The sequence below is a fragment of the Cynocephalus volans genome, chromosome 1 (assembly GCF_027409185.1).
Source record: "Cynocephalus volans isolate mCynVol1 chromosome 1, mCynVol1.pri, whole genome shotgun sequence".
Classification (NCBI taxonomy): Eukaryota; Metazoa; Chordata; class Mammalia; order Dermoptera; family Cynocephalidae; genus Cynocephalus; species Cynocephalus volans.
In genome coordinates, this window is record NC_084460.1 from 121,994,709 (window position 1) to 122,012,540 (window position 17,832).

At 47.6% G+C, this 17,832-nt stretch overlaps 1 protein-coding gene across 8 annotated transcripts in view; it reads left to right on the forward strand.

Moving 5' to 3' along the window:
- Positions 1-17,832, forward strand: part of MYLK (myosin light chain kinase) — a 179,610-nt gene that overhangs the window by 123,285 nt on the left and 38,493 nt on the right. For all 8 annotated transcript variants that reach the window (XM_063075060.1, XM_063075031.1, XM_063075041.1 and 5 more), the window contains 4 exons: positions 6,462-6,512; positions 7,269-7,396; positions 9,316-9,469; positions 16,401-16,703. In XM_063075060.1, the coding sequence (XP_062931130.1) occupies positions 6,462-6,512; positions 7,269-7,396; positions 9,316-9,469; positions 16,401-16,703 (636 nt within the window). The remainder of the gene's footprint in view (positions 1-6,461; positions 6,513-7,268; positions 7,397-9,315; positions 9,470-16,400; positions 16,704-17,832) is intronic.

Sequence of the window (17,832 nt, forward strand, 5' to 3'; positions counted from 1 at the left end):
AAAGAATGTGCAAGAGTCAGCCAAAGGAAGAGGGACTGGCAGGTGCAAAGAGCCAGAGGCAAGAGCTTGGTATTGCAGAAACTGAAAGATGTTCAGTAGAAAGCATAGAGCAGTGCCACCCAAAAGATGGTGCAGGGGCCATCTGCATCCACATCACCTGGAAGCCCAGAATTTGTGGGTTTTTTTCCCACAAGTTTTCCAGGTTATCATAATGCATACTGAATTTTGAGAACCACTAATCATGAGTATTGATGGCTTGATAAAAGGTGTTCCCCAAGAGGGGACAGCAAGAAGGAAGGCTAGAGAGGAAAGCCAGGGACAGATCTCAAAACCCTTGTAAGACGAGTTGGACTTGACCCTAGTGGCAGTGGGCAGCTATTGAAGAAGTTTAAACAGTGGAGTGACACCAGATTTGCATCTGAGAAAGATCACTTTGGCCACAGGGTGACAGATGTGTTAGGAGGAGACTGGAAGCCTAGAAGGTGGTACAGTTTGGACTCTAATGGTGACAGTGGGGATGTGGGGGGCAGCAGACTGAGGAGATTTAGTTGATGCAATTGGCAGGCATGACCAACTGGGATGTGGGCAGGGAAGGGGCCTTGGGAGAAACAGGACAAGGAGTTGGTTTGGTGAGAAGATCCTGGATTTGGTTTGGACGCGTTGGGCTTGCAGTCCTTGTGTGGCATCTCTCAGTGAGACGATGGTCAGCTAGTTGGATGTATAGATGTGGGCTCGGGAGAGAGGTCTGGCTCCAGGGAAAATGCCAGCAGGAGAGAGGGGGATAGAAAGAGGAGCTCCAAGAGCAGAAGTGAGCAAAGTACCCCAGGGGCGTTAGAGCAGTGCTGTTCCAGGAGGGGGCGCTGCCTGTGGCTGGCAGCCTGGGGAAGCGGCAAGTGCCCTGTCCTCCTTGCCTGATCCTGTGGCTGGGAGCCATCATGGGATTTGCAAAGACGGTTGGACTTTATTTCTTCTAGGATATTCCCCTCAGACAATGGCTGGTGCAGAAATAAGATACTAAGGAGTGAGTACAGAGAAGAGGAAACTGGTTAGTGACCCAAGGAGTTCCGAGAGTTGGGGCATCTGGATCAGTGAGAGTGTCACCTCCACTGAGGACCTGTGCTGGAGAGAAGGAGCGCAGGTGCAGCCCGAGAGAGCTCATGTGGGTATAAAGCTGAACTGACCAACAGTTGAAAGAAAGTACAGATCCCTCTGGAGATCAGTGTGTTTGGGGCACAGGGCTGAATGGGAAAGGCTGACATTACAGCGTGCACTATATGCTGTCCTTTCTTTACAACGTAGCTTAATTCTACAACAAATTTTATTCTTCCCACACTTTTTAAATGGGGAAACTGGAGCTCCAAGAGGTTAAATATGTGCTTTAAGTCACACAGCTTAGTGAGTGACAGGGTAGTATTTGAACCCAAGTCCAGCTCCAGAGCCTATACCACCTCTGCACCTTTGCGAAGGGACAGAGAAGGGTTTCATGGGCCTGGATTTGGAGATGGAGCAGAGTGTCAGATGGAGGGAAGAGGAAACAGGAAGAAAGCAGCCATACACTGTGTGGCAGGAGGCTCAGGTCCTATTTCTAGCTCGGCTACATCTGGTCTTAAGAATCTGGAAAGTCACCTGACTTTTATGAGGTTCCCTCTCCTTTTCATAAAATGGAAACATTGTGAGGTGTCCTCCTTGTGTTTGCTTGAGGCAAGAACCAAGCGAGAAGCAGGTTGATGAGATCGTGGGTTAGAACTTCAACTCCTGGAGCCCAACTACATCTGGGAAAGCAGGTTTAGGATCAGGTGACTGCTTTTTCTTGTAAGCCCAGAGAGCAATTAATGGATTTTATTAGATGGTCGTATCGTATATGTAGAGAATAGGTTGCAGAACATTGTCAACATTTAAAATTGTTCTTACTGACAGCAACCAAACCAGTTTCAAATGTTAACCAATTCAAACAGCAGTAGCTCCAAGTTGATGGAACACACATAAAAATTTGGCATTTGATCCTATTTAATGGTGACATGGAAAGATAGATATTAGGACTCTGCTTCTAGCCACAAAGGTTTACCCAGACAAGTATAGGGCGGGACTTTCTTGCTGTGCCGCTGCCACCTCTTATATCTCCTCCCTGCCCACCCCAGGGGCTGTCAACCTCCCCCAACAAACCCCACTCGGAGCCCATCCACAGCTACGTTGGTTTGCTAGGGCTGCTGTAACAAAGTACCACAGCCCGTGGCTTAAACAACAGAAACTTATTTCCTCACAGTTCTGGAGGCTGGAAGGCTGAGATCAAGGTTTCTGAGACTTCTCTCCTCGGCCTATAAACGGCTGTTTCCCCTCCCCCGCTGTCTTCACATGGTCTTCCCTCGTGTGTACGTGTATGCATGCGTGTGTGTGCGTGCGTCCTAATCTCTACCTTCTTATAAGGACACCAGCCATATTGGATTAGGGCCTACTCTAATGATCCATTTTAATTTAATTACTTCCTTAGGTAATTTCCAAATGCAGCCACATTGTGAGGTACTGGGGGTTAGGGCTTCAACACAGGAATTTGGGGAGACACAATTGAGCCCATAGCAACAGCCCTGCACATAGGTCCTCTGAACAGGTGGCCTCTCTCTCCAGAGGAGATCAGCGCCTGGCTCTGGTAGAAGCCCTCTCTTCTCTTGAGAGCCTCTTTCTTCCAGTTGTACCCACTCCTTCCCAACAGTCCTGGGTGAAGTCGGCCAGCGGCTTTGTGGCTCTGCCCGTCATCAACACCCTATATCCTACCAGTCTCCGTCCCTGAGGGGCTTTGACTTCCCTGTACGCTTCCCTCTAGCACCTTTAGGCTGTCCCTCTCCAATGTGTCCTGGCCCCCTTCTGTCCAACCTGTCCTTTTCTCTTTCACCTCAGGAGAAACCTTAGCTTGACGTTTCCTCTTCTGTCACCTGTTTCTCTTTGTCCTTTCTCCTCCAGAATTCCTGACTGACTAGTTGACTGCCCCCTTGTTTCCTTGGGAGTGACTTCTGACCACACTGTTCCTCAGAACCTGGCCTCTCCAGCACTACCATCACTGCGTAGTGGTCACACTGACAGCCTCTTCCCAGCATTCATCCTCCTCCACCCTTGCTTGCGGTAACAGTCCTCCTCCTACTTCCCCAGCCCCTCTGCTTCATCCCAGCTCCTCACTGTGGCATCGCCAGGAATCAGACCCAGGCCCCTTCCATTCCTTTCTTTCTTTTCTCCAAAGAACTGACCCAGCCTCCATTTCCTTTATAATTGTGTGTTTGACTCTGGAATCTTCCACTTCAGTCTCCACCAGCCTGTCTCTAGAATTCTGACCCTGGGCTTCGAGCCCTACATACAGATCCAATTCTTTCATCCACCAGACTCACCGGAGCAAGCTGAACTACTCATCTTTCACTCCCGAATTCCATGTTCCTTCAATACGACTGTCCCCGTGTATCTAAGCAAGAAATCTCCAAGTAATCCTTGTACCTCCCTCTTGTTTAGCCCCCTAAATTCTTTTAATTTTTCTTCTGTCTCTCATTTATGTCATCTTCTCTGCATCGACCTTGATCAGTGCCTTCCAAAATATGGCAGTAGCCTCCTAATTGGATATCTTGTGCCCCAATCGTTAGAAAGCCCTATAGGGAACCTCCCTCCAGTCTGACTGCTGTTTGTGTGAGGACTTGCTGTTCACTCAGGACAAAGGCCTAGCTCTCAGCTCGGCATTTGAGATCAACCTTGTCCAATAGCACTTTCTGTGATGGGGGTGTTCTGTCTGTACATGTGATAGCCACCGACCACGTGTGGCTGCTGAGCACTTGAAATGTGGCTGGTGTGACTGAGTAACTGAATTTTCAATTTTATTTAAATTGCACACTGTCTTCACTCCACTGCTAATACCAGCCTCGTGCTCTGGCCTGCCTGCAGATAACGCCACCCCGATTCTCGACTCTGAGCACTATCCGTTCCTGACCTGTGGGCTCTTCTCTCTTCTCCAGTTCAGACCTTCCCTAGCCCGCAGGTCTGTCCCAGGCCCCACCCCTGAGCCTCTGACCATCTCCTCAACTCAGTGTTTCTACTTCTCCTTCATTAGAACAGCCACGTTATGTTGACTGTATAACACATCGTTTTTATTTTTACTTTCTTTGTAACTTTTTTTGAAATAATTTCAGACTTACAGAAAAGATTGCAAAAATAGTACAGATAATTCCTGTGTACCTTCACCTAGATTCCTCAAATATTAACATTTTACCATGTTTGCTTTATTATATGTTCTCTCCCTCTTTCCCATCTCTCTCTTTCTACCTCTCCATGCACATGTACACGTATATATTTACATATAATGTTTTATGAGCAATCTGAAAGTAAATTGCACACACAATACCCTCTATACCTAAATACGTGTGTATTGCCTAAAAATGAGGCCAATCTCTTATAAAGTCACAGTTTGACGATCTAAACAGGAAATTGACATTGATAGAACACTATTACCTAAATTAGCAACCTTAGTCAAATGTTGCCAGTTGTCCTATGAATGTCCTTTATGGCAACAGAAAAAAACAAAACAAAACAAAAAAACCTCTGCTGTGAACCATACATCTTGACATTTAAGGCCTTGAGGATAAGCCCTGATTTCTTACATTTGTTTGGTTTTCTCCTTGATACCCAGGTTAGTGGTTTACACTGACTAGCATTTGCCTGGTACATAGTAGGCCCTCAATACATATTTGGAGATGGACGGATGGATTAGTATTGGCAGTGAGCCAGGGTGACCTTAGGAGCAGCTGGCAATTGTCAGTTTTGTGGCCTCAGAGCACTTGTGACGGGGGTTGCCTCCTTACAGCAGTGCTCTTTGGGTGTTCCGCGGGGTGGCCGCGTTCTTCGCATCTTGGGAATGCACGACTGGTAATCCACAGTCAGCTGACTTGCCTGTGGCTACAGAGCACTCCATATCCACATCCAGGCCAGGACATGGTGCTGCTGCTCCATAATCTGCAGAGGTGAAGCTGCGTGGGTGAATAATTGTTAATATGAACCCACCCATTCGTTCAGTGAATGGTTATCGAGTGCCTTCTATGTGCCAGGCATGTTGGGTATACAGCGATGAACAAAAAAGTCCCTGCCCTCAAACGGCTTACACTTCAGGGGCAGGGGAAGAGCAGACAGTAAATAAGCAGGTAAATATGTAGTTTGCCATATGGCAGTAAGTGCCATGGGGGGATCATAAAGCAGGGTAGCAGTGGTAAGGAGTGCTGGGGGCGTGGGCTGCTAGTTGTGTAGGGTGGTTAGGGAAGATCTCATTGTGAAGTGGCTTTTTCCCAGATTTTGTATTAAGGTATAATTTCCCTGCAGTGAACTTCACCCCTTTTAGTGAACAGTTCTGTGAGTCTTTGACAAACTCATATAATCTTGTAACTGCCACCACAGTCAAGATAAAGTTCCGTCGCCCCAAAACATTTCCCTTTGTCCCTTTGTAGTCAACCCCTCCCCCACCCCGCCTCTGGCAGCCATTAGTCTGTTCTCTGTCCCTATAGTTTTGCCTTTTCTACAATGTCATAAAATTATATAGTATAGCCTTTTGATTTTTCTTAGCAGAAAAGAAAGATAAATCATTGAGATTTGTCCACCTTATGTGTATTAGTAGTTTTTTCCTTTTTATCGATAAGTATTTCATTGTATCAGTGTATCACATTTCACCCAGTTGCCAGTTAAGGGACATTTGGATGCCTTCTAGTTTTTGGAAATTGTAACTAAAGCCACTATAAACATTTGCCTCAAGGTGTTCGTGTGCATGTAGGTTTTCATTTCAGTTGGATAAAAAGGTTAGATGACTTCTGAGCAAAGACCTGAAAGAAATATGAAAACAAGCCCTGAAGATAGTTGAGGATATTTTTGTACATGTGCCACATTGTTATTCAATGAAATGAATGGGTTTGTGTTTTTCTGCTTGGGTCATTTTTCTTGTTTGAGTGATTTGGAAGAAGTGGGGTAGGAGGGGAAGAGGCTATTCATTCATTCATTGATCTGTACAACAAACACTAAAAAACATGAAAGCCACCAGTCCACAGTCTGTGACCCAAAGGAAGCCTGAGACCCTTGGATCCACACCAAAGGCTAATTTGAGTTGGTTTATCTGACATAATTTCCTTTCTGAGTTTCCTGAAAGTTAGGGTGAGAGAGTAGTTAGTGAGTTTAGGGGTTCTCCAATTTGGATAGGACTATGGGGGCTTAAGCATTTTTGAGTTTTTATCTCATTGGAGGCTCCAAGGACCCCTGCAGAGGCCCCTGAGAACTGACATCCATTCATTCATGAGGTTGTCTGCATGAGAGGGCAAGGAGATCTCTGGAAAGACACATTTGAATGAGGGCTCTCCCTGGATTAGGGGCCAATGGGCAAGACAGCAGCCTTCTAGGATTCAGGAGTTTGTGAAAAAACAGAACTGACAGAAAATAATTGGTTAACTTTGTTTCAGGTGATGCGACCGTGAAAAAGAAACCTGCCCCCAAGACACCTCCGAAGGCAGGTAATTGGTCACAATGACATCTGGGGGCAAGGGAGTCATCTGCCATAAGGGTTTTTCCTTTACCCTGCTAGACTGACCGCCTGGGTATGGATCCCAGGAGACACCTGCCCGCATCTCAAGCTCTGCATTATTTGGGCTGAACTTGCTCCATGAGTGAGCCTCTGCACAGCCTGCTCACTCACTCTCTTCCACTGTTTTGTCTTTTCTCCACTTCCCACTGTGTGGACAGCATCACACAGTGCTCGCAGCTTTCCCATCCCTACCATGAAATTCTGTGGCCCCCTGCCCCCTGCTCTGCCCTCGTGGAGATGAGCCGTGGTGCTCATCTCTGTGTCCTAGTTATGAGGAGCCCTGGTCTCTTTTTCCATTGAAAGACCTTTGAGGAAGTGCACCACATTGAGCTTGTCAGCCAGGGTGTCCTGGAGGTCAGTGGGCAAGGCACTGATTAATTAATAAGGGAGTTAGGATGTAGATTCAAAAACTTGGGGTAAGACACAAATTCCAGTGCAATCAATAAATGGAGAATTATGCCATGTAAATTGTGTGGGTCACTTCTGAGGGAACCAAAATAAAGATGTGGACAGATCTGGCAGGTCTGTGAGTTCAGGTGTCTTGGAGCAGCGGTCACTGCCCTGAGGTTCTTTCTAGAAGAACCCTGAGAGGAGCCAACAGATCAACATGCCAGTGGCATCAGGTGAGATCAGAGTGTCCAAGACTCCCTCCTCCTCGCTCACTTTCTCGCCTGTCCTCCCTCAGCTATGCCCCCTCAGATCATCCAGTTTCCTGAGGACCAGAAGGTACGCGCAGGAGAGCCTGTGGAGCTGTTTGGTAAAGTGACAGGCAGCCAGCCCATCACCTGCACTTGGATGAAGTTCCGAAAGCAGGTCAGTGATGCGATGGGGTAGCCTGAGGACAACCGCACAGCACCTGGGCCAAAAGGGATGAAGAATGCTAGAATGGGGACAGCAGCACCCCTCATCACTTTAGAAATGGGAGACCCTCACCCACCCGCCCACCAAACCCAAGTTCTTATCAACCTGTTCCTCTGAATCTACCATTAAGCCGTGCCTTATAGACAGTCTGTGTAATAGAGAAGAGTATGAAGCAAAAATTAGAAACCATCCAGTGCCCCCATCGGATTTTGATATTTCAGTCTGTTCTACTTGGAGTCAAGAAAATCGAACCAGTGACCTAAAATGACCTCTCAGAAACTGTGAGCTTTCTGTGATTCTGTGCCAGCTCACCGATTCCTGTCTGTGATAACAGCTTAAACTTAGCACATGCTGAAGGGATAAAAGTGAATCTGGGTATCTGGATAGTTAAATTGTATGTCAAATGGAATTTTGGCTTATTGACCCAGAAATCTAGCTGTGATTTATAATAATGGCTCCTATGGAAGAATGTTTGTGTTTCCAAACAACCAGCTTTTAAAGGAACTTGGGGAGCCTGGCCTTTCCACTGATTCCATGTTGATAGTGTGTGCCCATATGCATAATGAGCAGAGACCCCAGAATAATGGGCTGGCCCAGGACCAGGAACTACAGAAGGTGTGGAGATTTATTCTGAGCCCTCTATTGCTCTTTTTCCAAACCATTCAGATTGTCCTAGGCTTAGAGATGAGCAGCTAGTACCAAGGAGGAAAGGATGGTTGGTCTCAAAAGATGGAGAAGTGAATCTAGCCTTTAGCATCCCAAAGCATGTTTGCCCTGAGGTGTGCCTGGGCTGCTATTGTCTGAAATAAGATGGAATCTCATCCCTTTTCAGAGACTTTTAGCCAAGTTGCAGCTCTATCCATTAGAACTTTCTGTGATGATGGAAATGTTCTATATCTGTGCTCCCCAATATTGTAGCCACTAACCATATGTGGCTATTGAGCACTTGAAATGTGGCTAGTACAACTGAGGAACTGAATTTTTAATTTTAATTAAACGTTGTAAAAACAGCTTTATTGATATATAATTTATATACCATAAAATTCACACTTCCGAACTGTACAATTCAGTGGTTTTTCGTAACTTCACAAGGTTCTACAAGTATCACCATTATCTAATTCCAGAACATTTTCATCACCCCAGAAAACCCAGACCCATTAGTAGTCAGTCCTTGCTTCTCCCAGACCCTGACAACTACCAACCTATTTTCTGTCTCTATGGGTTTGCCTATACTGGACGTTTCATATAAATGAAATCAAACAATATATCATCTTTTGTGTGTGGTTTTATTGAATTAGCATATGTTTTCAGGGTTCACCCATGTTGTAGCATGAATCAGTACTTCATTCCTTTTTATGGCTGAATAATATTCCATTGTCTGGGTGTACCACACTTGGTTTATCTGTCATCAGGTGATGGACATTTGGGTTGTTTTCGTTTGGTTCATTGAAATTTAAGTAGCTGCATGTGGCTAGTGACTGCTGCACTAGATAGCACAGAAGAGGTTAGAACCCACTGAGATGGGCTTTGTGCATGATTGGCTCAGTTGTGTTCTATCATCCCATCCCAGAGTGGTTGGAGGGAGCCTGGGAAGCTCCCGAACTATGTTCTGGAAGCAGCAGCAAGTGCCAAGATAGTTCATCCACACTACCCCTGCTTAGCACCCTCTCTGCCCATCCCAGACCTGGATACCCCCAGGCAGGCTTGGCTCTGGATGCAGGAGAGGAGGAGGCTTAGGAGAAAGCTCAGTCTGGACAAACTGAGCCTCCTGCAGCTTGTCCAGCTCCATCCCTCAGGGAGTAGGGAGTGGGGGAGGGGCCGCTTCCTTCCTGGTCCACATCTCCAGTGCTTGCTGCACACTCTGCCCCCAGATCCAGGAGAGCGAGCACATCAAGGTAGAGAACAGCGAGAACGGCAGCAAGCTCACCATTCTCGCTGCACACCAGGAGCACTGCGGCTGCTACACACTGCTGGTGGAGAACAAGCTGGGCAGCAGGCAGGCCCAGGTCAACCTCACTGTTGTGGGTGAGTCTGGGGACCAGTGGCCTGGAGGTCGGGGAGGGGGAGGGCAGCGAGCCACCAGGCAGGATGCATGAACCTCAGGACTTCATCATCAGCCCTTCCGCCTGCCCGTCCTCTCTACCCACAGACTCCTCTTCTCCCAGCTTTCCCCCTCTCTCACTGCTTCTGTCCTTCAAGATCTGGACCCTGCCCTCTACCCGCAGCATTTTCCTCTTCCTGAGAGTCCATTCCTGGCTGCTTTCTTTCTGGCCGTTGGAGGCCCTGGACTTCACTACTCTAGACCCTCCGTTGCTGGTACCTTCAACTTTCTCTCCCTCATGTCCACTACATCCCCCACGACTCACTCCCCTTGCAAATCCTCACGTGAAATCAGTGCCACCTTCTTTTTTTTTTTTTTCTGACCGGTAAGGGGATTACAACCCTTGGTACGGTGTTGTCTGCACCACGCTCAGCCAGTGAGCTCACCGGCCATCCCTATATAGGATCCAAATCCGCAGCCTCGGTGCTACCAGCACCGCACTCTCCCGAGTGAGCCACAGACCAGCCCAGTGCCACCTTCTGACCTCACTGCTTGTAGGACTGATATTTGGGGCACTGCAGAAAGAAGATCCCATCAACCCACAAACTCATTGCTAGATTCTGTTGACCTCCAAGCTCAGCCGAGGAGTCAGTGCTGGTCATCAACGCTTTGCCTTGCCTCTGGCCAGCACCCTCTCCTGTTCTCTGTGAGAGCTGCTCCTCCAGTCCCCCCACCCCGCAGGCCTTGGCCTCTGGCTCCTCTGACTCATCACTAACAGGTTTCTGTATCTGTCCCCATCCTGACTCCACCCTCCAGGCTCTGGGATGGCCCACTTCTGTCCTGCTTCTCCCATGCTCTGGAGCTGGTTCTTGGAGGCTCCACTGTCCTCTTTTCTCTCTTCTCTTCAGCCTCTTCTTCAGCTTCTCCCAGCAGCTCACAGACGTTGCCATCTCAGCTGCACACACAGGCCTCCTGTGCTTTTTTGTCTTGCTCAAGACATCCGACCATCTCTCTTTTCCTCCCTTGCTCCCTGCCTCTCCCCATGGTCAAACCTTCTACTCTGATTCTGCTTCATCACCCCCTGGCACTCTTCAGCTCCTTGCAGCCTCACCCCCGTACCCCATTAGTCTGCTGGGACCCCTCTTCTGAGGTCACTGTGACCTCCTACTCCTAACTCCACTCCCTTTTCTTTATCTTCTACATCCCAGTATTGACTTGAGTCTATCTCTAGACTGATTCTCGACTTCACTTTTTCCTCTTCCTAATCACTGTTCTCATGCACTGGTCAAATCAGCTTTTTAACTGGTTTCCCGCTGTGGCTCACACTCAGCTCCAGTTTCCCCAATGTGGCAGGTGCTCAGGACTGCAGAGGAACAAACAGATGAAGGAGCAGACAGATGGAGCGTGGACCATGTCTTGTGCACTTGTGGGCCTTCGTATGTTGTGCTCATGAAAGCTTTTGACCTGGTGGTGTCCACAGATGCATGCACGAGACCTGAGTGGGTTTTCCACTTGTTCTTGGCTTTCAAGTTTATGGGGTACCTTTATGAAAATCAGAAAAAGAGGCCCCTCTGGGCAGGGTGAAAAGACTGAAGCTCAACCTCCCTAGAGCTCATGACCTGGCCTTGGGGAGCAGAGGTTGGCCTGGATGCCCTGCTGGGCCCCTTTGTGCAGTGCACAAAACTCAACTGTGCGTGCTGTCCTGACTTCGACTCCCTGCTTGCTGGGCCTTCCCGTGTGTGTTCCTGGTGCACACATGGGTAGGCACACAGAACAAAACTGTCTGTTAGTAACAGGACTCATGTGTCCATGCTGGTTAGAAATCTTCCCCTGGAACCTGTCCTGTGGGGGTATCTAGGCATGAAGTTGAAAGTTGGAGAAGGTGACTCTTAAGGTCTCTTGTAGCTCTGACATTCTGTGATTCCCTGTCATAGTTTCCAAGCAATTTTCCTCCTCCATCTTCATTTCGAATCCTCACCTTAGGAAAGGATGGACAGGATGATGTTTCTGCCTTACAAAGGGGAAACCAGGGCCGGTATAAGCAAAATAACACAGTGCATCAGGTGGGAACTCGCTCTCAAGCTCTCAAACTCTCCTTGAGATGCCACTCATAGGAGTGTGAAGTGGGTGCATAATGTCCCAAAAGTTGAAGGAATCCTCTGGCCGGAAAATTCATCCTAAGCCTAAAATGCAGGCCTTCTGAGGTGCCGTCCATAGGCCAGGGAGTTGTTGACATCGGTCCCCCTTTCTCTCACACTGAACCTTGGGACTCCCTGCAGCATCTCCCTCCAGCCCCTAAGCAGCTGGGGGAAGAAGTCCTCCTACCACGTGAATAGGGAAAATATGAGGACAGAGGGCAAAACAAAGCAAAGGTGGGAAGACAAGTGAGGTGGGCGGTGGACCGAGAACAGACCAGCCCGGCCACTGGACAAGAAGTGCCGCAGACCCCTGGAGGCTCGCCACTGGACACAGGACCTGGGAGCGGGAGCTCACGGTGGACTGAGCTTCAGCAACCCACTCCTTTCTCTACTGCCTTCTTGCTTGCCCTGCTCCTCTCCCCTGCCTTGTTTTACCCCATGCTGTGTTCCATTTATCTCTCAGTGTCCCTTGTTCTATCACATTCCCCCTCTTTCCCCTACCTTCCTCTGACCCCCTTTCTTTTGTTTCCTCAGGTCAGGAGTTTTAGATCTGGGAAGGCCAGTGTCCTAAGGGGCCAGGGAATGGGTTATCTGTAAAGGAAAAGAGGGAGGACCCTTTTCTCACTCTCTTTGGTGACTCCAGGTGCTTATTTGTTGTTTTGTTTTGTTTTGTTTTGTTGGTGGCCGGCTGGTACAGGGATGGAACCTACCAGTGCTTATTTCAATCTTTCAATCATTCCCTTCTCCCCGCACCCCAAGTCAGGAGCCTCTGGGGGATTGGTGCTAGTGATCCACAGTGCCTGTACTTTCAGACCTGCACCCTGTCCGGTCAACAAGCCTCAGTTTCCACTTTCCCTGTGATCTCTCTCATCAGCCTGTACTTGGGTAACTTTAGGGTCAGCTCCTTTGAACTGCTTTTCTCTGACCAGTGCCCCTGCCCTCATGCTGGCTGCACGGGGCCGCACACTCCCCTCCCCAATCACTACTACACGGGCTGCAATTCTGGCCTTTTATGGTTTAGTTTCTTATTCTCCGGGCCAGTGCTGACAGGGCCATTGGTGTGGCTGCCTGCCAGCTGGCAGGAGCAGCATGTTAAATGCCGTCCTGGGAGGGGAATGGAATGGAGGAGAATGGGGCTTTCTGTCTGCCTCCCCCTCAGAGAGCTAAGAATAGAATTGCTCAATAAAATGAGGACTGACATTGATGGACACAGCAAAACTGCCTTCATTCAAGGCCTGTGAATTTAGATTTAGTGCAAGGAAAACCTGTATTAAGCTCAGATTTACCTGGGCATCTCTAGGGACATCTGTGTATTATCTGATCAGAGTTATTACGTAGACAGAAAATGTAAACAAGATAAAACAGGAAATGTTTGGCCTGCTCTGGACAGTTTTCAAGCTTTTTAGCTAAATAAGGCCAATTTAATACATCTTCTACATTGAGCAGTAAACTTTTCTTACTGTATGTTTTTAAAGGACCACTTTCTTTTCAGATAGCATATGATTCCTATTTTTAAAAGGATGATAAACCCTAGCCTTTCCCTTGGGTTGGTTTAAATGAGTGATGTTTAGCTATTTTAAAGTCTTATTGTTATATTCTAAAAGGCAATGCAGGAATCTGTGATGCTCTGTGCCTGCCGCACCCCCCCCCCCCACAACACACACACCCTTGGTCTGCTGGCTGAGTGGAGCTAGTGGGCCGCACGACCCAGATGGATTCCTGAACCTCACATACCCAGGCTAGAGAAACAGGTGTCTTTGCATACCTTTAAAGGATCCAGCAAGAGAAAAACAGATTTCTTTGCATATCTTTAAAGAAGAAAAACAAAATAGAACCCCAAATACGCAATAAACCCCAAATACTATCTGAGTTTGGAACTTGAATGATATGTAAGGGCAGGAGATTTCCCTTTGCAGCGCTTGGCTCAGACCAGCAAGATGCCTTCTTGATCTCATTCTGCGTGATAGCCTGGAAGTACCAAGCCCTGGAGTGGAGTCTAGAGATTCTCTGGAACCTCCTTTTGGCTCTGCTGCTGACTAGCTTGGTTTTCTTGGTAAGCAAAGTGTCTTGGCCTCTGAGAATCCATTTCCTGAGGGCTGGAATGATCCAGGCAGGTGACCGCTGGTGGGCCTTCCAGCAGCTGCTGAAGAGCTAGTGGAGGGATGCCCAGGTGGTGTCAGTCACAGCCACAGATCATCTTCATACATGCAAGCACAAAGAGACCTCCATGGTGGTTACTGTAGTGGGAAGCCTTAGAGATGAGATCCTCCGTTTTTCTAGGAACGAGAACATTTGCTGAGCAGAAAATCCTGCAGCTGGTACCATCAGAGACCCTTCCTTTAGACTCAGCAGTTCCCTTTCTGTCAGTCAAGTCTCCAGGGAGCCCTGGGAGAATTCCAACGAAGCATGGAGCTGCAGGCCCTAGACACCGAGCCAGCCTCTGTTGTGCCAGGCAATGCCCAGAGTCTCCCTCCCAGTCTGACTGTGTCTGTTCTTTAGCGTGGAGGAGAGGCTCATGGGAGCACTCTGTTCTGAGGACATCTGTTCTGTTCTGAGGGTTTTCAGCCATGGTGGTTCAACCTCTGTGTGGGGCTCTGTAGGATGGAAAGAACAGAAAACATCTGGCACAGCCCAGGGCTCTAAGGGCGGGTGTGGGAGTAGGAGCTTCCAATATTGTGAGCCTTCAGACTTGGGTCTTTTCTGAACTCCCTAATTTGGTATCAGATTCCTTAAAAGTGTTGAATTTTCGCTCAGAATTAAAGTCTCCTCCCCAAATTTTGCTGTTTCTCTTGTGCTACAGGAGGTGATACACGTCATAAGCTCTCGTTTTTAGCCAGGAGACATCTGTAACAGGGTAGGGTACAAATAGTGCCTCTTCTGCAACACCTATTTCTCAAAGTTTTCTTTTCTTGACCAAAGCAGAGGGGAGAAGATCAGTCAGTGGAATGTATCTGCACCCATTGTATAAACTTGCGTGACTCTAAACGTGTCCAATTGCATGCTTTCCAGGCAGATTTCTGGGGGGAGCAGCGAGTCTGAGTCTGTCTTTCATCCCTCGTTAGGCTTTTTTCCTTCCTTAGCTGGGTGCTGAGAGGACTTGAACCACTTGCCTCTAAGAGAGTTTAGACTAATAAACATCTCAGCCAACACCAAAAATGTTTCAAAAAGACCAATATATCTTTCAGAACAAACAGTTTTTCTAAGAGAACGTATTAAACAACCAGGGAAAGTGGTTCCGTCACAGAAGGCCTCCAGCAAGGCGGGGAAGTGGCTGTCTCACAGCCCCAGCGTCGTTCCCAGGGTGAGGTCCAGGCTCGGGTTGTTGGGGATGAACAGTTTCTGAGCAGTGCCTTCTGGGCTGGAATGTGGAAGCAGCAGGTCTGGGGGAGGGTTGAGAAGGAATTATGAATATGTATATGCATATGTATAAGAATATATGTCTGTACACGTACCCATATACACACACACACATGCAGAATTTTTTTCTTCCCCACGTACACAGGGTCATTTGCAGGAATTCCCTTTGGCCTTCCGGCCTTGCTGAGGGTAAGAGTCAAGTACTTTACCTCTCTCTGCTTACTTAATGCTTTCAAAAAACCCTAAGAGGTAGGTAGGTACATATGAGCACCATTTTCCAAATGTGAAGGACAAACAAAGAGATTGCTCTCAAATTTGCTAGAGTTCACATGGCTTAGAAGCATGGTTTTAATTGTTGGTTTGTGAGGCTCCATGAACTCAAACTACACTGCGGGGGCAGGGGGCAGATGAAGGGTTACTGAACACAGATATCTATAACTAACCAACCATCTGCAGAAACTGAAAAATGAGTTTTGTTCAGATAAGCAACTTAACAAGATCAGCAAAACTCCAGAACCTCATTAAACTGTCATGTACCATGATTTGACTCGAAGTTGGCAGTATTACGGGTCCTGAGCCCAGGTCATCTGAAAGGGAGGGCAGCCAGCCAGAAGGGTCACTTCTTATTTTGTGTCCTTAGCTCATTTTCTGTCTCTTAGTCAGGGATGCTTATGATTTACTATTGTGGTTTCCTTTTGAAATTCTTTATCTCATTTTATCCCAATCCTATGAGGGTAAAAGAGGTAGAGTAGGGGTAATGTTTTATGTATTACAAAGTTAGAAATAAACTCCCATGAGAATGATGACAGTGATGATTTGTCAAGCCAGCCACTTTTCTAATAACTCCTTACAACAACCTTGTGATCCAAATGCCATTATTATTATTCACATTTTACAGACAAGGAAGCTGAGGCACAGAGTTTGGAACCCAACTACTGTGCTTTTCTTCCCCTTGGTAGGACAGGTGTTTTCCAAGTCCCAGAGAAAGTGGAGGCAGACCCCTAGTTATGTCACAGATCACTGGCCTAGGGCCTGAAGGACGCACACCCACTCTGAACTTTCTCTCAAAACATATTTTTGATGGGAAACATTCCACACCTTATGGGCAGCTTCCTATATCTGTTTACTCTGAGAAATATGTTTATGACTTGGGCAAAGTACAGGAAATCATGACTTGTAGACTGGAAAACTAGCCCCCCAAAAAGTTTTTTTCGTGTACATAGGCATATGTGGGGCTTTCTGTTAAGGTGGCTTTGTGCACAGCTGTAACTGATGTGTGGGTGAGGGAAAGAGAGCCGGGACAAGGGGCCTTGGCTTGGGTTCTTGAGGCTGCTTCTCTCCCACAACAGAGCTAATTCAAAAACTTTTTTTCCATGCACTTCAGGAGAGTTTGGGTGATGTTGTGCTTCTCTATCCCCAGATAAGCCAGACCCCCCAGCCGGCACGCCTTGCGCCTCTGATATTCGGAGCTCCTCGCTGACGCTGTCCTGGTATGGCTCCTCGTACGATGGGGGCAGCGCTGTACAGTCCTACAGCATTGAGATCTGGGACTCGGTGGACAGGACGTGGAAGGAACTAGCCACATGCCGCAGCACCTCTTTTAACGTCCAGGACCTGCTACCTGATCAGGAGTATAAATTCCGTGTTCGCGCCATCAATGTGTATGGAACGAGTGAGCCAAGCCAGGAGTCTGAACTCACAGCAGTTGGAGAGAAACCTGAGGGTAGGCTGCCTTCACTTCATCCCTGGCTTGAAATAAATGTGCATGATTGGCCTCGTATATGTAGAAACTGTACCGAGAGGGGTGCAGAGGGACTGAGAAACATCAATGATGATTAGCAGGGCCTCTTAAAGTTTTAATTTCTAAGTTTGTGATGCTGATCCAAGACCTTTCAAAAAACATGGAACTAGCCATTTTGGTACACTGCCACCAGAGGGTGATGGTGTGTTAATCAGGGGGCACAAACCTGGAAGTCAGGCGCTCAGGTAAACCTCAGGTTCCCATATCCACACTCCACCTCTTCCCTCCTTCTCTTATACTTGTAAGTATCTACTCCATGTCAGATGCTTGGGACACAAAGACAGATAAGACAAGGAGCTTAAAATCTAGGGGAGACAAAAAAAGCTAGGGGATGGTGTATATACAGCTAAGTATAATGAGATGGGACGCATCCTATTATAATATATAAAGAAAGAGCCAAGGGACACAGCAGAAAGCATGGAGAGTTTTCCCCTGGAGACTGAGGAAGGCTTCCTAGGGGAGGTGACACTTAAGCCAAGTCTTGGATAAAGGAATAGGATTCTAAGAGGTGGAGGAAAAAGCATGAGCAAAGGTACAGAGTGATGGGCATACGTGGCATCATGAGAAGCTTGTGTGTAGCCAGGGCATATGTTGTGTGAGACAGGACAGGAGGAAGTAATACTAAAAGTACAATTTAGGTAAAATTGTGACGTTCATCAAAGATTTTCAAGCAGGGGATTGAGAAGATTAGGTCAGTTTTCTTAGAAAGGGAACTAGGGAAAGAGGAGAGCTTTGCTACTCCAAGTGTGTTTGTGGACGAGCAGCCTTGGCACCCTGGGAGCTTGTTAGAATTGCAGACTCTCAGCCCCCGACTCCCCCAGGCCCTGCTGAACCTTCATTTTAACACCATCTGCTCCTAAGGGGAGTCGTGCACACAGGAAAGTTTGAGCAGCACTGGAGTGGAGGACGGTTAGAGGGGATGAGATTGGAGTCAGCCAGATCCCAGATGGACCTCTGTGATGACAGTCCAGGAGAGGATGGGAAGGGCATGAACTAAAGCCTCACCGGGTAGAAATGACCATTACTGATGACTTTTTAGTTAGAGAGTTAA